Here is a 25645-nt window from a genome sequence, read left to right as displayed (position 1 = left end):
GCTAATTTGGCAGGTGTACACATCAATGTCAAATATTTTGTTACTTAACAATTATTCATTTTTGGCACGCTAATATTATGTTATTAAAAAAAAAAAAGAAGATAATTTTGTAGGTATATATATGTCATATGTTGGTACCAAAGACATCTTATAAGTAGACGCAGCATTAGCTGCTGTGACGCGAGAAATTCGGCCGCCATCTTGAAGTGGTGATGAGGAGCCTGAACTGACAGTTGACAGGTAGAAAACAAAGATGCTAAATTGACAGTTGACAGGTAGAAAACAAAGATGCTAAACTGACAGATGACAGGTAGAAAACAAAGATGCTAAACTGACAGTTGACAGGTAGAAAACAAAGATGCTAAACTGACAGTTGACAGTTGGAAAACAAAGATACTAAACTGACAGTTGACAGGTAGAAAACAAAGATGCTAAACTGACAGTTGACAGGTGGAAAACAAAGATGCTAAACTGACAGTTGACAGGTAGAAAACAAAGATGCTAAACTGACAGTTGACAGGTAGAAAACAAAGATGCTAAACTGACGGTTGACAGGTAGAAAACAAAGATGCTAAACTGACAGTTGACAGTTGGAAAACAAAGATGCTAAACTGACAGTTGACAGGTAGAAAACAAAGATGCTAAATTGACAGTTGACGGGTATGAAACAAAGATGCTAAACTGACAGTTGACAGGTGGAAAACAAAGATGCTAAACTGACAGTTGACAGGTATATAAACAAAAATGCTAAACTGACAGTTGACAGGTAGAAAACAAAGATGCTAAACTGACAGTTGACTGGTGGAAAATAAAGATGCTAAACTGACAGTTGACAGGTGGAAAACAAAGATGCTAAACTGACAGTTGACAGGTAGAAAACAAAGATGCTAAATTGACAGTTGACAGGTAGAAAACAAAGATGCTAAACTGACAGTTGACAGGTAGAAAACAAAGATGCTAAACTGACAGTTGACAGTTGGAAAACAAAGATGCTAAACTGACAGTTGACAAGTAGAAAACAAAGATGCTAAACTGACAGTTGACAGGTATATAAACAAAGATGCTAAACTGACAGTTGACTGGTGGAAAATAAAGATCCTGAACTGACGGTTGACAGGTAGAAAACAAAGATGCTAAACTGACAGTTGACGGGTAGGGAACAAAGATGCTAAACTGACAGTTGACAGGTAGAAAACAAAGATGCTAAACTGACAGTTGACAGGTAGAAAACAAATATGCTAAACTGACAGTTGACAGGTAGAAAACAAAGATGCTAAACTGACAGTTGACAGGTAGAAAACAAAGATGCTAAACTGACAGTTGACAGGTATATAAACAAAGATGCTAAACTGACAGTTGACAGGTATATAAACAAAGATGCTAAACTGACAGTTGACAGGTGGAAAACAAAGATGCTAAACTGACAGTTGACAGTTGGAAAACAAAGATGCTAAACTGACAGTTGACAGTTGGAAAACAAAGATGCTGAACTGACAGTTGACAGGTAGAATACAAAGATGCTAAACTGACAGTTGACAGGTAGAAAACAAAGATGCTAAACCATACTTGCCAACCTTGAGACATCTGAATTCGGGAGATTGGAGGTAGTGGGGGGGTTTCATGGTGGGTCGGGCGGGGTTAAGTGGGGAGGAGTATATTTATAGCTAGAATTCACTGAAATTCAAGTTTTTCTTTTAAGTATGTATATCCATCCATCCGTTTTGTACCGCTTATTCCCTTTTGGGGTCGCGGGGGGCGCTGGTGCCTATCTCAGCTACAATCGGGCGGAAGGCGCGTACACCCTGGACAAGTCGCCACCTCATCGCAGGGCCAACACAGATAGACAGACAACATTCACACTCACATTCACACACTAGGGCCAATGTAGTGTTGCCAATCAACCTATCCCCAGGTGCATGTCTTTGGAAGTGGGAGGAAGCCGGAGTACCCGGAGGGAACCCACGCATTCACGGGGAGAACATGCAAACTCCACACAGAAAGATCCAGAGCCTGGGATTGAACCCAGGACTGCAGGACCTTTGCATTGTGAGGCAGACGCACTAAACCCTCTGCCACTATATATACATATATGTATATATATATATATATATATATATATATATATATATATATATATATATATATATATATATATATATATGTATATATGTATATATGTATGTATATGTATATGTATATATATATATATATATATATATATATATGTATATGTATATGTATATGTGTGTAGGTGTGGGAAAAATCACAAGACTACTTCATCTCTACAGAACTGTTTCATGAGGGGTTCCCTCAATCATCAGGAGATCTGATACGCATGAAACAGTTCTGTAGAGATGAAGTAGTCTTGTGATTTTTCCCACACCTACATATTGCGCTCTACCACGGTATCGAGCACTATTCTCCGGATAATCCAATCAAGACATATATATATATATATATATATATATATATATATATAAGAAATACTTGAATTTCAATGTTCATTTATTTACACATATACACACAACACTTCTCTCTATTCATTGTTGCATTTGAAAGTGCAATGATTTGTAGCCAGTAGCACAGCCTTTGAAGGAGCATAGGTATGGGCAGCATCCGTGAAATTTAATTTGCAGGAAAGGAGTGAGTTTAGAGTTGAATTTCCCATCCTCGTTCTATTCTCTGTCACTATCTTTTTTTGGACATTAATAATTGCCGTAGTTTTGAAGCAATCCGGATGTTGTGAGTCAGTGTATTAACGTGCCGGCTGGAATAAACACACGCTGAGAAATAGGTCCGTGCCTGCCTACTTTATAGGTTATAGATAAACTTATGGGTAACGGAGACATATATAATAGTCTCCTTCTTGTTGTGTGTGCAGTTGCGCACTGAGCTCCAAAAAGCATAGATGTTAGAACTTGACTGGGCCGGCACGCGGTTTATATGGAGGAAAAGTGGACGTGATGACAGGCTGTCCTCACTCAGGTCCTGCTGCACATCTGGAGAAAGTTGGGAGAATGGTTGTCACGGGAGATTTTCGGGAGAGGCACTGACATTCGGGAGTATCCCGGAAAATTCGGGAGGTTTGGCAGGTTTTTGCTAAACTGACAGTGGACAGGCGGAAAACAAAGATGCTAAACTGACCAGTTGACCGGTAGAAAACAAAGATGCTAAACTGACAGTTGACAGGTAGAAAACAAAGATGCTAAGCTGACAGTTGACAGGTAGAAAACAAAGATGCTAAGCTGACAGTTGACAGGTAGAAAACAAAGATGCTAAACTGACAGTAGACCGGTGGAAAACAAATATGCTAAACTGACAGTTGACAGGTAGAAAACAAAGATGCTAAACTGACTGTTGACAGGTAGAAAACAAAGATGCTAAACTGACAGTTGACAGGTAGAAAACAAAGATGCTAAACTGACGGTTGACAGGTAGAAAACAAAGATGCTGAACTGACTTTTCACAGGTAGAAAACAAAGATGCTAAACTGACAGTTGACAGGTAGAAAACAAAGATGCTGAACTGACAGTTGACAGGTAGAAAACAAAGATGCTAAGCTGACAGTTGACAGGTAGAAAACAAAGATGCTAAGCTGGCAGTTGACAGGTAGAAAACAAAGATGCTAAACTGACAGTAGACCGGTGGAAAACAAATATGCTAAACTGACAGTTGACAGGTAGAAAACAAAGATGCTGAACTGACTGTTGACAGGTAGAAAACAAAGATGCTAAACTGACAGTTGACAGGTAGAAAACAAAGATGCTAAACTGACGGTTGACAGGTAGAAAACAAAGATGCTGAACTGACTTTTCACAGGTAGAAAACAAAGATGCTAAACTGACAGTTGACAGGTAGAAAACAAAGATGCTGAACTGACTTTTCACAGGTAGAAAACAAAGATGCTAAACTGACAGTTGACAGGTAGAAAACAAAGATGCTGAACTGACTTTTGACAGGTAGAAAACAAAGATGCTAAACTGACAGAGTTGAGAAGGAGCAAAGATGTTCAATAGTACTGAAATCGTAGCCGCTAGCAAACAAGAGTATGACAATAATAGAATTGCCTGTGAATGAAATTAATTAAATTTAAAAATGTCAAGCTTGAATAACATAAAGTTGAAATACAAGATAAAGATTTTAAGACAGAATTTGGTTTTATTCTGAATCCAGTGAAACAGATTGGTGGTTTTTAGCTGATATAAAGACTTTCAGGTGTTTATATATGTTTAAGTTTAAGTATTTGGCAGACGCTTTTATCCGAAAATACATATAAAATTAGAGCTGCAAGCAGCGATAGACGGGACCGACTTTTGCTGGTGTTTCCTGCCTTCACCCATTCAACATATCTTTACCTGCACGTTACCTACCGTCCCTGCATCCTGGGGTCACACTGGTGCTTATTTCTGTCACCCATACACGCTGGTGCTTCCTGCCATCACCCACACAACATATCTTTACCTGCACGTTACCTACCTTCTCTGTATCCTGGTGTCAAACTGGTGCCTCCTTATTTCACCCAGTCAACATATCTTTACCTGCACATTACCTACCTTTTCTGCATTGTGTGGTCACGCTGGTGCTTCCTGCTTTTAAGCGGCCATATTGAGACGGCAGCAGCGCAGCAGCATCAGAGCAGCAGTTCTTCGAAGGCTCGTAAAATCAAAACCGCAGCAGTTAGAAAAGTACCTGTCACCTTTTTTCAAAGATTATCTCCTCCAAGCGCGTTTGTTGTGTCTGCTTCAAACTCGCACAGGAGAGAGATTGAACCCTTCTGATTAAAAATTGAAGGAGTAATTGCCAACTTCCTGTTGATTTTTGCTGAAGGATGTCAATGAATGAAATGTAGGTCTAAGTGAGACCTACATAGAGGTTTTTGTTTCATGTCTCTACGACGTTCCTACCTGAAGTTACAAGCCGTTTTGTCTGTGTTTTCTTCCTAGTAGCAGTTTTGTCTGTTTTATTTATCAGAGGAGGTAATGTTTGAAAAAAGGTGACAGGTTTTTACAAAAGTACCTGTCACCTTTTTTCAAACATTATCTCCTCTGAGCGCGTTTGTTGTGTCGGCTTCAAACTCGCACAGGAGAGAGATTGAACCCTTCTGATTAAAAGTTGAAGGAGTAATTGCCAACTTCCTGTTGATTTTTGCTGAAGGATGTCAATGAATGAAATGTAGGTCCAAGTGAGACCTACATAAAAGTTTTTGTTTCATGTCTCTACGACATCCCTACCATAAGTTACAGGCAGTTTTGTCTGTGTTTTCTTCCTAGGAGCAGTTCTGTCTGTTTTATTCCTAGGGGGCGCTAGAGTCTAATTCTGAGGTTTTTTTTAAAAAATTTTTATTAAATTGCACTTTTTGCCAGTCCTGATGTGTGTGTCCGGTTTGGTGACTTTTGAAGCATTTTAAGGGGGTAAAATTACAGCTCAAAGAGGCAAAAATGAAAAATGTTAGGAAATTTTTGTTTTGAAGAAGTTTTTGCCAACTTCCTGGTGATTTTTGCTGACGGAGTGTATGAAATATAGGTCTAAGTCAGACCTGCACAGAGGTTTTTGTTTCATGTCTGTACGACATTCCAAACGGAAGTTAGAAGCAGTTTTGTCTGTTTTTTCCTAGGGGGCGCTAGAGCGCCATTTTGAGTTTGTTTTTTGTTTTTTTTTATTTAAGGGGGTCAAATTACAGCTCAAAGAGGCGGCAGTATAATAATAATAAAACGTTAGAAATACAATAGGGTCCTCTGTCCCAAAGGGACATTCGGTCCCTAACAATCACTGTAAACATGATCATTTAAGGGAAGAATGTAAAACAAAATATCAATACAAAGTGTCAAGACAGAGATACAGTCCATAGGTCCCTAAGATATACAGATATCTAATGTATTTATACATTGTTTATGTGGGATATACGCATGTAAATATAACCTAATCATATTGTTTTTTCAACTTAAAAATAGCAGACCCTTTATTTATTATAGTCCCATTTTTGATCTCGGACGTCTGGTCACTTAGAGCATATAAGAATATTCTATTACTTTTAAGCAAACTATGAATGATAAAACATGTGTCCTTTATCATAGTTACACGTAAGACAAAAAAGCGGGTGAAAATGAGTGGTATTCAGTGAGGTAAGGTGAATGAAATGTGCTGACAGTTCATTGCTCCTGCCAAATGAATTGCACTGAGTGGTAGGATCACCACTCCAAGATGGCGGCCCTGCGTCTCGTCAGTGCCAGTAGACAGTAGCGGTCCATGCTGCGTACCCTTAAAGAATGTCTATGGGTGTACACAAATGTCAAATATTTTGTTACTTGACAAATGATACATGTTAGCATGCTAATGTTATTATGTTATTTTTTTTTTTTTTTGGAAAAAAAGCAAATTTTGTATGTTGGTACTGCAATCATGCTAGCATTTTAAGCAACATTTTTCAGGTACACACCGTAGAGAGATAAATTGCGTAACTTAACGCATGCTAACATTTATTAGCTTTGAAAAAAGTAGGTATTTCACTGATGTTAACTGTAAGAATGCTACTGTTAGCCTTTTTAGCTCATTTTGCAGGTGTACACTCCAGCGTCCAATTTGTGTTACTTGATGTTAGCATGCTGGTCGTTTTTGAGCAAATTTTGTAGGTATATGCCTCAGTCATATTTTAGTACTTGATGCATGCTAATTTTAGCATGCTAGCATTTTAAACTTAAAAAAAAATGTTCAGGGACATACCTCAGAGTGATATAGTTTGGTACTTGAGCTTTGTTGCTTGCGTACATAATCACACTCTTTTTTTAGTGAAAAAAAGTGTACGTATTTTGGTATTTCACTATTGCTAACTGTAATCATGCTATTGTTAGCATGTTAGCTTTATGAGCGTTCAATTTTATAAGTTACCTTTTAGCATGCAAACGTTAGTATGCCAACTTTTTTTGGAGAGGGGCTAAATTTATAGGTGTACACCTTAGACATACTTTGGTACTTGATGCATGCTAACGTTAGCATGCTAGCATTTAAAACCATTTTTCAGGTACATACCTCAGAGTGATATATTTTGGTACTTGAGTTTGTAGCATGTTTACATAATCATGGTATCCTTTTTAGCGAAAAAAGTCTATATTTTGGTATTTCACTATTGCTTACTGTAATCATGCTATTGTTAGCATGTTAGCTTTATGAGCGTTCAATTTTTGTTACTTGACAAAAGTTACCTGTTAGCATGCAAACCTTAGTATGCCATTTTTTTGGAGAGGGGCTAAATTTATAGGTGTACACCTTAGACATACTTTGGTACTTGATGCATGCTGACGTTAGCATGCTAGCATTTAAAAAATGTTTTCAGGTCCATACCTCAGAGTGATATATTTTGGTACTTGAGCTTTGTAGCATGCTTACATAATCATGCTATCTTTTTTAGCAAAAAAAGTCTATATATTTTGGTATTTCACTATTGCTAACTGTAATCATTCTATTATTAGCATGTTAGTTTTTTTATTGTCCAATTTTTTGTTACTTTTATGAAAGTTCCCTTTTAGCAAGCAAACGTTAGTATGCAAACTTTTTGGGGGGCTAACTTTATAGGTGTAGACCTTGGACATACTTTGGTACTTGATGCATACTAACGTTAGCATGCTAGCATTTTAAACAATTTTTTTCAGGTACATACCTCAGAGTGATATATTTTGGTACTTGAATTTTGTAGCATGCTTACATAATCATGCTATCTTTTTTGCGAAAAAAGTATTTATATTTTGGTATTTCACTATTGCTAACTGTAAACATGCTATTGTTAGCATGTTAGTTTTTTTAGTGTCCAATTTGTTGTTACTTTTACGAAAATTACCTTTTAGCATGCAAACGTTAGTATACCAACTTTTATTTGGGGGGAAGGGGGCAAATTTATAGGTGTACAGTTTAGACATACGTTGGTACTTGATGCACGCTAACATTAACATGCTAGCATTTTAAACAATTTTTTCATGTACATACCTCAGAGTGATATATTTTGGTACTTGAGCTTTGTAGCATGCTTACATAATCATGCTATCCTTTTTAGCGAAAAAAGTGTATATATTTTGGTATTTCACTATTGCTAACTGTAATCATGCTATTGTTAGCATGTTAGTTTTTTTAATGTCCAATTTTTTGTTACTTTTATGAAAGTTACCTTTTAGCATGCAAACGTTAGTGTGCAAACTTTTTTGGGGGCTAAATCCATAGGTGTACACTTTAGACATACTTTGGTACTTGATGCATACTAACGTTAGCATGCTAGCATTTTAAACCATTTTTTCAGGTACATACCTCAGAGTGATATATTTTGGTACTTGAGCTTTGTAGCATGCTTACATAATCAGGCTATCCTTTTTAGCGAAAAACGTCTGTATATTTTGGTATTTCACTATTGCTAACTGTAAACAGGCTATTGTTAGCATGTTAGTTTTTTAGTGTCCAATTTATTGTTACTTTTACGAAAGTTACCTTTTAGCATGCAAACGTTAGTATGCCAACTTTTATTTGGGGGGGGGCAAATTTATAGGTGTACACCTTAGACATACGTTGGTACTTGATGCATGCTAACGTTAACAACATGCTAGCATTTTAAACTATTTTTTCATGTACATACCTTAGAGTGATATATTTTGGTACTTGAGCTTTGTAGCATGCTTACATAATCATGCTATCTTTTTTTGCGAAAGAAGTATATATATTTTGGTATTTCACTATTGCTAACTGTAAACATGCTATTTTTAGCATGTTAGTTTTTTAGTGTCCAATTTGTTGTTACTTTTACGAAAGTTACCTTTTAGCATGCAAACGTTAGTATGCCAACTTTTATTTGGGGGGGGGGGGCAAATTTATAGGTGTACACTTTAGACATACGTTGGTACTTGATGCATGCTAACGTTAACAACATGCTAGCATTTTAAACTATTTTTTCATGTACATACCTTAGAGTGATATATTTTGGTACTTGAGCTTTGTAGCATGCTTACATAATCATGCTATCTTTTTTAGCGAAAAAAGTATATATTTTGGTATTTCACTATTGCTAACTGTAATCATGCTATTGTTAGCATGTTAGCTTTTTAAGTGTCCAATTCGTGTTACTTGACGGAAGTTACCTGTTAGCATGCAAAGAGTATGCAATTTTTTTTTGGGGGGGGGGCTAAATTTATACCTTATTTATAGGTGTACACCTTAGACATACGTTGGTACTTGATGCATGCTAACATTAGCATGCTATCATTTTAAACAAATTTTTTCAGATACATACCTCAGAGTGATATATTTTGGTACTTGAGCTTTGTAGCATGCTTACATAATCATGCTCTCTTTTTTTTTTAGCAAAAAAAGGTATTTCACTATTGCTAACTGTAATCATGCTATTGTTAGCATGTTAGCTTTTTCAGTGTCCAATTTTTTTTTATACCTGACGAAAGTTACCTGTCAGCATGCAAGTGGTAGTATGCTAACTTTTATGTGGGCTAAATTTGTAGGTGTACACTTGAGTCATATTTTGTTACTTAATGCATGCTAACGTTAGCACCTCGGATGATATATTTTGGTACTCACACATGTTACAGTTAGCATGCTAACATAATTTTGCTATCTTTTATAACCTAAATTAGCTAAAAAAGTGTATTTATTTTGGTATTTCACTAAAGTTCACTCCAAGCATATTATTGTTAGCTTTTTTAGCTCATTTTGCTCAGATTTTTCGTCGACGCTAACTGGCCCGCATGCTAACTGTTAGCTTTTTATGTTGTTTGGGGTTCCAAGCTTTCTGACCGAACATAAAACTTCTTAAAGAACTTGAAACATTACCCATACTCCCTTGCAACAAGCCAATGCCGCAGTAAATAAAAGGTTATTACGGCCATTCTTTTTTGTACAGCATGACTCACCCTCTGCCGCAGAGAGAGAAAAAAAAAAAGTATGGCACACAACGCTCTGAAATGTAAATTTTTCTTGGCTTTTTTCCCAACATGCACTCTCTCTCTCTCTCTCTGTCTCGCTCGTCCTTTGTGTAAGTGCGGCGCAAGAAAAGACAGACCTGTCAGCTCCCTCCTGCACGCTGCCGCTCTCATGCAATATCACACAAAATGGATGCATTTTTCCAATGCAAAAGAAAAACTCCCCCGCTTGGAAATGTTTGGTACGCAGAATTACTTGCGCGTTAGCATCGGCCGGTGCGTGGCTAATGCATGGAACCAATGCAAAAATGTGACTTTTGAAGTGGCCTTTTTACCTGTCGCTAACCTCATTTGACCCCCAACTTGATGGCTTTTGGCCAATTTTCACCTTGGCTGATGCTAAATGCTAATGCTAGCAGCTACCATGCCAGCGACTGGCAATTATGTGATAAATCCAGTGTGTGTGCGGGGGGGATGATGATATCATTTTGTTAGAATAATTGTTTCTAAATTATCACAAAAAACTTTGTATTACATTGTGTTCCTGACAAGAAGACAAAAGGCTGTCTTTAAAACCGACCAAGAAGAAGGCTCGTAAAATTCCACTGGGACTTCAAAGAAGACATAAGACAGGATCTGCCCAACTTCCAGAGGAACTCTTTTTGAAGTATTTTACGAACTCATTTTGAAGTATTTTTTGGAACTCTCTTTGAACTATTTTATGGGACTCTTTTTGAACTATTTGACGAACTCTCTTCAAACTGTAACCGAGGGAAACGCTGTTTACGACCCACTTACCGCAGGAAGCAGCTGTGGGAGGAAGTCAAATAAAGAAGGAGGAGTACGATCTTTTGGCAGAGCGTGGTGCTTTCATTTTGTTAGAATAATTGTTTCGAAATTATCACAAAAAACTTTGTATTACATTGTGTTCCTGACAAGAAAACAAAAGGCTGTCTTTAAAACCGACCAAGGAGAAGGCTCGTAAAATTCCACTGGGACTTCAAAGCAGACAGATGGCAGAATATTCCCAACTTCCAGAGGAACTTTTTTTGCAGTATTTTACGAACTCTTTTTGAACTATTTTTTGGAACTCTCTTTGAACTATTTTATGGGACTCTTTTTGAACTATTTGACGAACTCTCTTTGAACTGTAACCGAGGGAAACGCTGTTTACGACCCACTTACCCCAGGAAGCAGCTGTGGGAGGAAGTCAAATAAAGAAGGAGGCGTACGATCTTTTGGCAGAGCGTGGTGCTTTCATTTTGTTAGAATAATTGTTTCGAAATTAACACAAAAAACTTTGTATTACATTGTGTTCCTGACAAGAAAACAAAAGGCTGTCTTTAAAACCGACCAAGAAGAAGGCTCGTAAAATTCCACTGGGACTTCAAAGCAGACATATGACAGGATCTGCCCAACTTCCAGAGGAACTTTTTTGAAGTATTTTACGAACTCTTTTTGAACTATTTTATGGGACTCTTTTTGAACTATTTGACAAACTCTCTTCGAACTGTAACCGAGGGAAACGCTGTTTACGACCCACTTACCCAAGGAAGCAGCTGTGGGAGGAAGTCAAATAAAGAAGGAGGAGTACGATCTTTTGGCAGAGCGTGGTGCAGGACTGTACAGAGAGTACAGTGGCCATGTCTCTCCTCAGATCTGAGTCCAAATTTAATTCTGTCTCTGTTTGATGTCACCAGTGTTTGAACCTGACACATTCAAACATTGATATATTTGGAAAATTGCCCGGGGGAAATAATCGCGGAAATGAATCAAGGAAATGTATTTCTACGTGATGACTTTAATATTGATCTCTTAAACCCCAATGACAACAACCAGAATTAAAGCTGCAAGCAGCGTTGGCCGGGTCCGCCTTTGGCTGCTGCCCCCGAGACCCATAAGCGTTAGAAGACGCCTTGGAGCCACTATTTTGAGAATCTAATGCATTGTGAAAGTAATGCAGTTGATGTATTGAAGTGAAAATATCAAACTTCCTGTTGATTTTTGCTAAAGTATGTTAATTATTAAAATGTAGGTCTAAGTGAGACCTACATAGTGTTTTTTGTTTCATGTCTCTCTGACATTCCTACCGGAAGTTACAAGCAGTTTTGTCTGTGTTTTCTTCCTAGGAGCAGTTTGTCCGTGTTGTATTCCTAGGGGGGCGGTAGAGCGCAATTTTGAGTTTTGAGGTTAGGTTTTTTTCATCAGATCACAATTTTTGCCAGACCTGATGTGTGTGTCAAGTTTGGTGAGTCCTGGAAAATCAAGAAGAAATAGTGATTTGTCTTTGTTAGAAATATAGCTCAGTCCAAGTTGTTATATATTCTAATAAAGTGCAGATTGGATTTTAACCTATTTAAAGCATGTCATCAAAATTCTAAAATTAATCTTAATCAGGAAAAAATACTAATGATGTTCCATAAATTCTTTTTTAAATTGTTTCAAAAAGATTCGAAATTAGCTAGATTTTCTCTTCATTTTTTTCGGTTGAATTTTGAATTTTAAAGAGTCAAAATTGAAGATAAACTATGTTTAAAAAGTTTATTCTCATTTTTTTCCCCGTTTTCTCCTCTTTTAAACCGTCCAATTGAGTGTTTTTTTCATAATTTATTCTCTACAAAAAACCTTCCGTAAAAGGAAAAAAAATGTACGACGGAATGACAAGACAAAAATATCCATTTTTTATATATATATAGATTTATTTATTAAAGGTAAATTGAGCAAATTGGCTATTTCTGGCAATTTATTTAAGTGTGTATCAAACTGGTAGCCCTTCGCATTAATCAGTACCCAAGAAGTAGCTCTTGCTTTCAAAAACGTTGATGAGCCCTGTTTTAGATGGTCTTAATGAACGGCATAGCTCGGTTGGTAGAGTGGCCGTGCCAGCAACTTGAGGGTTGCAGGTTCGATTCCTGCTTGTGCCATCCTAGTCACTGCCGTTGTGTCCTTGGGCAAGACCTGCTCCCATTGCCACCCACACTGGTTTAAATGTAACTTAGATATTGGGTTTCTCCATATAAAGCGCTTTGAGTCACTTGAGAAAAGCGCTATATAAATATAATTCACTTCCAAATAATCATGATTTTGATTTGTATTTTTTTTAATAATTAAAAAAAAAAAATCCTTCCATTTTCTTCTAGAATGTTCCAGCAGTGTGAAGAGCCTCGATTCACCATCGAGCAGATCGACCTCCTCCAGCGGCTCAGGAGGACGGGGATCAAGCAGGCCGAGGTGGTCCACGCCCTTGACACCCTGGACCACCTGGACCCCCCCAACGGAAAGGCCTCAAAATGCAAACCGCCGCCATACGCTCCGCCTTCCCGTTCCGCCGTGGCGGCCGTCGCCTCCTCCTCCTCCTCCGTGACGTCCTGCGCCACTCAGACCGACTTCCCCGATGACGGACTCTCGCCGAGCGCCAACGCCTTCCCCGCCGGCGCTTTGCTCCTCCCACTCCCCGCAGCCTCGACCGTCGCCCTGGCGACAGTCCCTCAGACCAACGGGAAGTTGTCGCCGCCCCGCTTTCCCCTGAGCGTGGCGGCGCCGGGCTACGGCTTCGAGACGGGCGAGGAAGACGTAGACGTTGACGAAAAAGTGGAGGACCTGATGAGGTAGGCCGGGGCGTCCCCCAACAAAACATATTCTACGTAAATTTGCCCTAAATTTAGCATTTTCAGGCATCCATTTTTCTACCGCTTATTCCCTTTGGGGTCGCGGGCGGCGATGGTGCCTATCTCAGCTACAATCGGGCGGAAGGCAGGGTACACCCTGGACAAGTCGCCACCAGCATAAAAATGGCTAACTGAACTAAAATTACCAGGACAATCAGACTGTGCTGTTCAGTATCGTGGCCTCTGATTGGCTCAGGCAGAATTACTAACATTAGCATGCTAACTTTGTTAGCCAATTTTCACTTATATAATTGGGCACTGGACACATGCTAACTGTTAGCATGATAACTTTAGTATTGTGGCATTAGCATGGTATCTTTTATTTAGCCAATTTTATAGCCGAACACCTCCGTCCGATAACTTGGTTCTTTACACATGCTAACTGTTAGCATGCTAAAGCTATCATTATAGCATTTTAACTTTTTCGTCCAATTTTGCAGCCGAACGCCTCAGTCTCTTATAACTTGGTTCTTTACACATGCTAACTGTTAGCATGATAACGTTAGTATTGTGGCATTAGCATGGTATCTTTTTTTTTTAGCCAATTTTATAGCCGAACACCTCAGTCCGATAACTTGGTTCTTTACACATGCTAACTGTTAGCATGATAACGTTAGTATTGTGGCATTAGCATGGTATCTTTTTTTTAGCCAATTTTATAGCCGAACACCTCCGTCTGATAACTTGGTTCTTTACACATGCTAACTGTTAGCATGATAACGTTAGTATTGTGGCATTAGCATGGTATCTTTTTTTTAGCCAATTTTATAGCCGAACACCTCCGTCCGATAACTTGGTTCTTTACACATGCTAACTGTTAGCATGATAACGTTAGTATTGTGGTATTAGCATGGTATCTTTTTTTAGCCAATTTTATAGCCGAACACCTCCGTCCGATAACTTGGTTCTTTACACATGCTAACTGTTAGCATGATAACGTTAGTATTGTGGCATTAGCATGGTATCTTTTTTTTTTGCCAATTTTATAGCCGAACACCTCCGTCCGATAACTTGGTTCTTTACACATGCTAACTGTTAGCATGATAACGTTAGTATTGTGGCATTACCATGGTATCTTTTTTTTTGCCAATTTTATAGCCGAACACCTCCGTCCGATAACTTGGTTCTTGACACATGCTAAATGTTAACATGATAACGTTAGTATTGTGGCATTAGCATGGTATCTTTTTTTTAGCCAATTTTATAGCCGAACACCTCGGTCCGATAACTTGGTTCTTGACACATGCTAACTGTTAGCATGATAACGTAAGTATTGTGGCATTAGCATGGTATCTTTTTTTTTTGCCAATTTTATAGCCGAACACATCAGTCCGATAACTTGGTTCTTTACACATGCTAACTGTTAGCATGCTAAAGCTATCATTATAGCATTTTAACTTTTTTGTCCAATTTTGCAGCCGAACGCCTCAGTCTCTTATAACTATGTACTTGACACGTACTGACTGCAAGCTGGCTAACGTAATTTGGCCAATTTTGCAGCCGAACATTTCAGAGTCATATAAACTGGTACGCGGACATGCTACGTGTTAGTGAGCTAATATTAGCATACTAACATGTTAACATTTTTTTTGCCAATTCTGCATCAAAACATCTCCGACTCACATAACTTGGTACTTGACACATGTTAACTGCTAACATGCTAACATTAACGTGCTAACCTTTTTTGCCAATTTTGCAGCCAAACATTTGTCATATGACCTGGTAATTGGCATGTGTACACTGCTAGCATGCTAGCATTAACCTGCTTTTGGTCAGTTTTGCAGCCAAACATTTCAGAGTCATATGACCTGGTACTTGACACATGCTAACTCTTATCTTAGCATGCTAACGTTTTCATTCTAGCATGTTAACCTTTTCGGACAATTTTGCAGCCGAATGCCTCAGTCTCTTATAACTTTGTACTTGACACATACTGACTGCTAGCGGGCTAACGTTTTTTGGCCAATTTTGCAGCCGAACATTTCAGAGTCATATAAACTGGTACTTGGACATGCTACGTGTTAGCGAGCTAATATTAGCATACTAGCATGTTAACTTTTTTTGCCAATTCTGCGTCAAAACATCTCAGACTTACATAACTTGGTACTTGACACATGTTAACTGCTAACATGCTAACATTAAGGTGCTAACCTTTTTTGCCAATTTTGCAGCCAAACATTTGTCATATGACCTGGTAATTTGCATGTGTACACTGCTAACATGCTAGCATTAACCTGCTTATGGTCGATTTTGCAGCCAAACATTTCACAGTCATATGACCTGGTACTTGACACATGCTAACTCTTAGCATGCTAATGTTTTCATTCTAGCATGCTAACTTTTTTTTTGACAATTTTGCATGACTTAGTACTTGACACATGTTAACTGCTAGCATGCTAACATTAATGTGATAACTTTATTTTAGCCAAGTTTGCAGCCAAAAGTTTCAGAGTCATATGACCTGGTACTTGACACATGGTAACTCTTAGCATGCTAGCGTTAACATTCTAGAATATTAACGTTAAAATGGTGACTTTTTTAGCAAGTTTTATAGCTGCTAGCGGGGTGTATAAAATAGTCAGGAATTCTCATGGATACAAAGGATTCTGGGTATTTGTTGTGTTGCGTTTATGTTGTGTTACTGGGAGGATGTCCTCCCGAAATGTGTTTGTCGTTCTTAATTGGTGTGGCTTCACAGCGTGGTGCATATTACTAAGAGTGTTGAAATTGTTTATATCACAACCATTAGTGTACTCTGTGTCACCCAGTATGCCTTGCAGTCGTGTGCGTGTTGCAGCGGAAGCCACACACAACATGATGCTGGACTGACAAGCAGAACAAAGCGACAAAGTCAATGACTTCATAGCACGTCCTAATACTTATCTGGGGTGCTGCCGGTAGTCATTCTAGAGAATAATGGCGTCTCCTATTGTCTTATTCGCTTTGTGACACGGGTCTTAAATGGCTCTTTGAATGGCAAAGGATACCGATCCTAGAACCATGTATATCAAATATTTCCGGATGATTCAACCGCCTCCTGCCCGAATCTAATTAAAATCTATTTTTTCGTCATGTCACCCGCCCGACCCGCGGACTCCGCAGATGAGACCGCAAACCGCGCATCTCTAATACACACACATATCATATATATTAATATGTCCAGGGTGTACCCCGCCTTCCGCCCGATTGTAGCTGAGATAGGTGCCAGCGCCCCCCGCGACCTCAAAAGGGAATAAGCGGTAGAAAATGGATGGGATGGATATATATATATATATATGTATATATATATACACAGTATATAATTTATATTTATTTATTTTGTCGTTTTTGTTGAAATGTTGACGGTGTTTTAATGAATATACATGCATGTTTAACACATCAATTCCTATCTTTCATGAAGACAAGAATATAAGTTGGTGTATTACCTGATTCTGATGACTTGCATTGATTGGAATCAGACAGTAAAGTGCTGAAAACGTCCACGTTTTCAAATGGAGGAGAAAAAAAAGTTCTTCCTTTCTGTCTAATACCACATGAAAGTTGTTGGTTTTTTTGGCATCTTATTTGTCCAGCTTCTATATTCGTTTTTATACACTTTACAATAAATACATTGGCGGCAAACTCCGTAGTTTGCTAGCTTGTTTGCGCTGGCTTTCGGAGACTCTTATTTTGTTAGCGCAGGCGCGATGGAGCGGCGCTTTTATTGTGAAGACAGGAACTGTGCGATCAGCGTTTAGGCTTTTGACGGGAAGTACGGTTGAAATAAAGTGTCTTTTTTCCTTTACACTTTTGATTGATTGATTGATTGAAACTTTTATTAGTAGATTGCACAGTACAGTACATATTTCGAACAATTGACCACTAAATGCTAACACCCCAATAAGTTTTTCAACTTTTTTAAGTCGGATTCGACGTGTGACGGTCACGTGACCGCCTGGCTGTGTTTGATTGGTCCAACGTCACCAGTGACTGCATTTGATTGGTGAAACGCAGGCATGCGTAGATCCTACTTAGAAAAAAACAAAACAAACATTAATAGATCGAGCTGAATGTACATTAATGGAGCGGATTAAAAGTAGCGTTTCTTCTCGATAAATATACTCAATGTTGCACAAAAAATACTCTTAGAAGTTCAATTTATCCCAAAAGTTACTCAAGTAGATGTAACGGAGTACATGTAGCGCGTTACTACCCACCTCTGCTTCATACATGCTAACTTTTTTTTAAGCTAATTTTACACATGTACGCCGCCAGCCATATGACTTTCTAACAGTTAGCATGCTAAAATTAGCAGTTAAGTTCAGCTTGCGCATTTCAGTTTTAGCATCCACACGTGATTTCTCCCAAAATTGAACATTGTAGTTTTTATATGTATTGTTGGAATATGAGAATATTCTTATGTGCTTGCAGGAGGGACAGCGGCGTGATCAAGGACGAGGTCAAGTCCTTCCTGGCCAACAGGCGCATCTCCCAAGCCGTGGTGGCCCAGGTGACCGGTAGGTGTCCCTGGCGTCCTGGTCCTCCGGCCAACCTCTCACTCGCTCACTCCCCCCTGCAGGAATTAGTCAGAGTCGCATCTCCCACTGGTTGCTCCAGCAAGGATCCGACCTGAGCGAGCAGAAGAAACGAGCCTTCTTCCGCTGGTACCAACTGGAGAAGAGTAACCCTGGTAAACGGCCCGCTTAAGTTGACCCAGTTCTTCTGCCCGCTTAAGTCGACGCCAAATTTAATAGGCGAAGGAGGCATTATCGTTTTGTTAGGGATGAACGGCGATATCGATAACCGGTAATTTCTAGACGTTATTTAATTTACATTTAATTATTAAAGCTGCAAGCAGCGTTGGTCGGGTCTGCCTTTGGCTGCTGCCGCCGTGACCCAAGTCCCGATCTTAGTCAGACCCACATAGAAATTTTTGTTTCATCACTCTACGACATTCCTAACAGAATTTACAAGCAGTTTGTCAGTTTTTTTTCCTAGGGGGCGCTAGAGCACAATTTTCATTTTTGGGGTTTGGTTTTTTATTGGATGGCAATTTTCACCAGTCCTGATGTGTGTGTAAAATTTGGTGAGTTTTGAAGCATGTTAAGGGGGTCAAATTACAGATTGGCGTTTCTGGATGTTGTTGATAAATGGCTTTCGCTTGGCATAGTATAGCTTTAACTTGCACTTAGAAGCAATTTAAGGGGGTCGAATTACAGCTCAAAGTAGCAAAAATGACATTTTTTAGTAGACTTTGCGCAGGGTTTTTTTGAAGGCGCGTAAAATCGAAACCGTAGCACTTATCAAAACTCTGTGAATAACTTTTAATCAGAAGGGTTCAATCTCTCTCCTGTGCGAGTTTGAAGCCAAAAGAACAAACGCACTCAGAGGAGATAATGTTTGAAGAAAGGTGACCGGTTTTTACAAAACTTTTGTTTTGAAGGGGGGATTGCAAACTTCCTGTTGATTTTTGTTGGGGGTTGTCAATCTGTGAAATGTAGGTCTAAGCGAGACCTACATAGAGGTTTTTTGTTTCATGTCTCTCCGACATTCTTACCGGAAGTTACAAGCAGTTTTGTCTGTGTTTTCTTCCTAGGAGCAGTTTTTTCAGTGTTTTATTCAAAAATAGCGCTAGAGCCCAATTTTGAGTTTTGGGGTTTGGTTTTTTCATTAGATCACCATTTTCGCCAGTCCTTATGTGTGCGCCAGGTTTGGTGACTTTTGAAGCATTTTAAGGGGGTCAAATTAAGCCGCAAAGAGGCAAAAATTAGATTTTTTGCGAAAATTTTATTTTGAAGGGGTTTTTGCCAACTTCCTGTAGATTTTTGCTGAAAGAAGTGAGTGTATGAAAATTGGGTCTAAATCACACCTACATAGGAGTTTTTGTTTCATGTCGCTATGACATTCCTAACAGAAGTTACATGCAGTTTTGTCTGTAATTTTTTCCTAGGGGGCGCTAGAGCGCAATTTTCATTTTGGGGGATTGGTTGCTTAATATGTTGGGAAGGTTTGCTATACCGACGTGTGTGTCAAATTTGGTGAGTTTTGAAGAATGTTAAGGGGGTCAAATTACAGCGCGTAGATGCGGAATACCAATAAAACACAGCAGTTTCAATAGGGTCCTTGGCCCATGGACCCTAATTAAGTCATTTACAATGACTTTACATTGGATTTGCCATAGACCGACAATTAATATGAATAATTATTAATATTAATAATAATTAAAGCTGCAAGCAGCGTTGGTCGGGTCCGCCTTTGGCCGCTGCCAAGCCCTGGTCTAAGTCAGACCTACATAGAGGTCTTTGTTTCATGTCTCTACGACATTCCTAACAGAAGTTACAAGCAGTTTCGTCTGGGTTTTTTCCTAGGGGGCGCTGGAGCGCAATTTGGACTTTTGGGGTTTGGTTTTTTATTAGATGGCAATTTTCGCCAGTCGTGATGTGTGTGTAAAATTTGGTGAGTTTTGAAGCATGTTAAGGGGGTCAAATTATGGATCAGCGTTTCTGGATGTTGTTGATAAATGGCTTTCGCTTGGCATAGTAGAGCTTTAAATTGCCCTTTGAAGCATTTTAAGGGGGTCAAATTACAGTTTAAAGAGGCAAAAATGACATTTTTTAGGAAACTTTGCGTAGGGGTTCTTTGAAGGCGCGTAAAATCAAAACCGGAGCAGTAATCAAAACTTTGTTGGACAGTTTTAATCAAAAGGGTTCAATCTCGCTGCTGTGCAAGTTTGAAGCCGAAATGACAAACGCACTGGGAGGAGTTTACGTTTGAAAAAGGTGACGGGTTTTTACAAAACTTTTATTTTGAAGGGGTAATTTTTAACTTCCTGTTGATTTTGGCCGAAGGATGTCAATTATCTAAATGTAGGTCTAATCAATCAATCAATATTTATATAGCCCTAAATCACAAGTGTCTCAAAGGGCTGCACAAGCCACGACGACATCCGCAGTTTAGCGCCCACATAAGGGCAAGGAAAGACTCACAACCCAGTGGGACGTCGATGAGAATGACTGAGAAACCTTGGAGAGGACCGCAGATGTGGGTAGCCCCCTTTCTAGGGTTTTTTTTTGTTTTCTTTTGATGAAATAATTATCATTAGCGATTTTTCACGGCCACTTTTTAACACCACCCAAATTTGGTCACAAAAATATGCTGAATGTTACACTCAAACAGCTAGTGTGTAATAACCACAATCCTTACAGTATGAACACTTTGTAGGAGGGCGTAATAATAATAATAATAATGATGGGGCGGCATAGCTCGGTTGGTAGAGTGGCCGTGCCAGCAACTTGAGGGTTGCAGGTTCGATTCCCGCTTCCGCCATCCTTGTCACTGCCGTTGTGTCCTTGGGCAAGGCACTTTACCCACCTGCTCCCAGTGCCACCCACACTGGTTTGAATGTAACTTAGATATTGGGTTTCACTATGTAAAGTGCTTTGAGTCACTAGATAAAAAGCGCTATATAAATATAATTCACTTCACTTATTATGTTCTTACCTTTACTTATAAATGAAGTCCATGCGCAGCTCCTTCTGATCAAAAGCATCGATAACTTGTTTATAGAAGTCTTCCTTATCTTTCTTCAGTTTTAAAAGTCTCTATGTCTCGATGGAGATCTTCCTTTATTACCTCCTGCTTCGATTGAAAGTCCAGTTTAGAAAACTGTTTTATTTTAGATATGTAATCCTCCATGTTAAAAGTGCAAGCGAGAGGAAAAAATAAACGACCGCTGCTCACTCTTGCTGCTTGTTGTCATTTCAACTGCAGCCGAGTAGTCGCAAGAAGGATCACTAGCGCCCTCAACCACCAGGAGGCGGGAGTCATTTAATGACTCATATTTGACACACGCAGCTACGGTATATTAATAAAACATAGCTGCTTACTGTTCTTTTTAGCATATTCAATAGCTTGGACCTTAAATCCTACTGAATGGCTCTTAATCTTCTTCCCTTTATGCGATTTCAAATGATTGAAATCATTAAGGCCCGGGGGCCAGTGGGGCCACATGCGGCCCGTTGAGCTTTTCAATCTGACCCGCCGGACATTACCAAATAATTTTTTTTAGATCTTTAAGATGGATGATGTGCAGTCATGTTTTCTAATGACTGTAAGTCTTCAACTATACAAAGTATTTCAATGCTTGGAATCTGCGCTTATGGAGGATATACTAGTTGCTATGGTCATTTAATTAGTTCCTATGGTCATCTAATTAGTTACTATGGTCATCTAATTAGTTACTATGGTCATCTAATTAGTTGCCATGGTTATCTAATTAGTTACTATGGTCATCTAATTAGTTGCCATGGTCATCTAATTAATTACTATGGTCATTTAATTAGTTACTATGGTCATCTAATTGGTTGCTATGGTCATCTAATTGGTTGGTATGGTCATATAATTGGTTGCAATGGTCATTTAATTAGTTACTATTGTCATTTAATTAGTTACTGTGGTCATCTAATTGGTTGCTGTGGTCATCTAATTAGTTACTATGGTCATTTGATTAGTAACTATGGTCATTTAATTTGTTACTATGGTCATCTAATGAGTTGCAATGGTCATCTAATTAGTTGCAATGGTCATCTAATTGGTTACTATGGTCATCTAATTAGTTGCAATGGTCATCTAATTAGTTGCTATGGTCATCTAATTAGTTGCAATGGTCATCTAATTGGTTACTATGGTCATCTAATTAGTTGCTATGGTCATCTAATTAGTTGCTGGGGTCATCTAATTAGTTGATATGGTCATCTAATTATTTACTATGGCCATCTAATTAGTTGCTAAGGTCATCTAATTAGTTGCTAGGGTCATTTATTTGCTATGGTCATGTAATTGGTTACTGTGGTCGTCTGATTAGTTACTATGGTCTTTTAATTAATTACCATGGTCATCTAATGAGTTACTATGGTCATCTAATTATTTACTATGGCCATCTAATTAGTTGCTAAGGTCATCTAATTAGTTGCTAGGGTCATCTATTTGCTATGGTCATGTAATTGGTTACTGTGGTCGTCTGATTAGTTACTATGGTCTTTTAATTAATTACCATGGTCATCTAATTAGTTACTATGGTCATCTAATTGGTTACTATGGTCATTTAATTAGTTGCTATGGTCATCTAATTAGTTGCTATGGTCATCTAATTGGTTGCAATGGTCATTTAATTAGTTACTAGAGTCATCTAACTAGTTGCAATGGGTCATCTAATTATTTGCTATGGTCATTTGATTAGTAACTATGGTCATTTAATTAGTTACTATGGTCATCTAATGAGTTGCAATGGTCATCTAATTGGTTACTATGGTCATCTAATTAGTTGCAATGGTCATCTAATTAGTTGCTATGGTCATCTAATTAGTTGCTGGGGTCATCTAATTAGTTGCTGGGGTCATCTAATTAGTTGCTATGGTCATCTAATTATTTACTATGGCCGTCTAATTGGTTGCTAAGGTCATCTAATTAGTTGCTAGGGTCATCTATTTGCTATGGTCATGTAATTGGTTACTGTGGTCGTCTGATTAGTTACTATGGTCTTTTAATTAATTACCATTGGCATCTAATTGGTTACAATGGTCATCTAATTGGTTACTATGGTCATTTAATTAGTTGCTATGGGCATCTAATTAGTTGCTATGGTCATCTAATTAGTTACTATGGTCATCTAATTAGTTGCCATTGTCATCTAATTAGTTGCTATGGTCATCTAATTAGTTACTATGGTCATTTAATTAGTTACTATGGTCATCTAATTAGTTGCTATGGTCATCTAATTAGTTGCTATGGTCATCTAATTAGTTGCTATGGTCATCTAATTGGTTACTATGGTCATGTAGTTGCTATGGTCATCTAATTAGTTGCTATAGTCATCTAATTGGTTACTATGGTCATCTAATTAGTTTCAATGGTCATCTAATTAGTTACTATGGTCATCTAATTGGTTACTATTGTCTTCTAATTAGTTGCTATGGTCATCTACTTAGTTGTAATGGTCATCTAATTAGTTACTATGGTCATCTAATTGGTTACTATTGTCATCTAATTGGTTACTATAGTCATCTAATTAGTTACTATGGTCATCTAATTGGTTACTATAGTAATCTAATTAGTTACTATGGTCATCTAATTGGTTGCTATTGTCATCTAATTGGTTACTATTGTCATCTAATTGGTTACTATAGTCATCTAATTGGTTACTATTGTCTTCTAATTAGTTACTATGGTCATCTAATTGGTTACTATAGTCATCTAATTAGTTGCAATGGTCATCTAATTAGTTGCTATGGTCATCTAATTAGTTACTATGGTCATCTACTTAGTTGTAACGGTCAGCTAATTAGTTACTATGGTCATCTACGTCACAGCAGCTCAGACGAGGCACCAAGCAGTGTGGGCGGGGAGCGTTTCCACAGACATGGAAGGAGATTTTCACAGTAAAGTACTAAAGCTCAGTGATTTATAGACTAGAATATAATAGAATAGAAAGTACTTTATTGATCCCTGGGGGAAATTTAGCAAATATCAGATCTTAAGTGGGTTTATTTTGTACCCTTCACGTTCATATTTCACTGTTTGTTGCCTTTCACTTGATTGTAAAATCTGTCGATGGAAAAGGGGCGTGGCCTTCATATGTTGTCAATATGCAGTGTTTTATCCTTCATATAGAAATGTAAAAATTCCATTCTGTTTTTCAAGGCGGTCTGTCATAACGTTTTTAGCATTCAATCAGACATTATTGTGAGGTTTTGTATTAGCGTTCCTAAAAAAAGATATACCGGCCCCCAGACACATTTTTTTCTCTAAATTTGGCCTCCGAGTCCAAATAATTGCCCAGGCCTGGGCTAGACCCTCCACTTGTCGCCAGCCAATCTCAGAATACACAACTATTCACACCCAAAATCGTACTTATTGACAATTCAGTCTTCAATTACCCTAACAGATGAACAGTGAAGTTAAACATCGACACTGCAAAAAGTCAGCATTCAAAAATAAGAAAAAAAATACAAAAATGAGGGGTATTTTATTTGAACTAAACAAAATTAGCTGCCAATAGAACAAGAAATTTCGGCTTTTGAAGACTTTCCTAAACAAGTAAAATCAGCTAACCTCAATGAACCCAAAAATAGCTTAAAATAAGTATTTTCTCACTAATAAAACTTTTCTTGGTAGAAAAAAAAATAAAGAACTTGAAAAAAATGAGTAAATGCTAGTTCCATTATCTTGACATAATGATATGTTTTTCATGCTTGAAATAAGAAATTATTACTTTAAAAAAGTAGTTTTTTTATTGCGAGTGATGATGACACAGCTTTGCTACAGTTAATATTCTAGTCTCAAGCATGTTTTACTCATAGCTCGGTTGGTAGAGTGGCCGTGCCAGCAACTTGAGGGTTGCAGGTTCGATTCCCGCTTCCGCCATCCTAGTCACTGCCGTTGTGTCCTTGGGCAAGACACTTTAGCCACCTGCTCCCTGTGCCACCCACACTGGTTTAAATGTAACTTAGATATTGGGTTTCACTATGTAAAGCACTTTGAGTCACTAGAGAAAAGCGCTATATAAATATAATTCACTTCACTTCACATTTTATTTGGTATAGCGCTTTTATGAATACTCAAAGATGCTTTACAGGATAAAAAAAAATTAAATATAAAACAGTTCAAAGAAATAATATAAAATACAGGAAATACCTTATTTCCTTGAATTGCCGCCGGGGCGCTAATTAATTTAAAACCTCTTCTCACTCCGGCACTTACCAAAGGCATGCGGTAAAGGCAAGCATGCGCTAATTATTTTAAAACCTCTTCTCACTCCGGCACTTACCAAAGGCATACGCTAAATTTAAGCCTACGCTAGAAAAAAAAATAGAGAACTCTTTGCTCGATATGTTGAAAAATATGAGTAGATGCTAGTTCCATTATCTTAGCATAATGATATGTTTTTCATGCTTGAAATAAGAAATTATTACTTTAAAAAAGTAGTCTTTTATTGTGTGTTAATGACACAGCTTTGCTACAGTTAATATTCTAGTTTCAAGCATGTTTTACTCAATATAGGTCATAAAATCTCAGCTACAAGCAGTAATATCTTAC

General features: G+C 38.2%; 1 protein-coding gene across 4 annotated transcripts in view; it reads left to right on the top strand.

Annotated features, from left to right (window-relative positions):
* The window catches only part of LOC133546504 (homeobox-containing protein 1-like), a 39847-nt gene that overhangs the window by 854 nt on the left and 13348 nt on the right, over positions 1-25645 (top strand). For 3 of the 4 annotated variants that reach the window (XM_061892296.1, XM_061892288.1, XM_061892279.1), the window contains exons 2-4: positions 13046-13513; positions 17984-18069; positions 18132-18242. In XM_061892296.1, the coding sequence (XP_061748280.1) occupies positions 13047-13513; positions 17984-18069; positions 18132-18242 (664 nt within the window). In that variant the 5' untranslated portion in view covers position 13046. The remainder of the gene's footprint in view (positions 1-13045; positions 13514-17983; positions 18070-18131; positions 18243-25645) is intronic. The other variant, XM_061892297.1, reaches the window with a different exon arrangement.

This window comes from Nerophis ophidion, linkage group LG02, assembly GCF_033978795.1.
Source record: "Nerophis ophidion isolate RoL-2023_Sa linkage group LG02, RoL_Noph_v1.0, whole genome shotgun sequence".
NCBI lineage: Eukaryota > Metazoa > Chordata > Actinopteri > Syngnathiformes > Syngnathidae > Nerophis > Nerophis ophidion.
The sequence above is the reverse complement of the archived record's forward strand: the minus strand, read 5'-3'. Positions and strand labels throughout refer to the sequence as shown.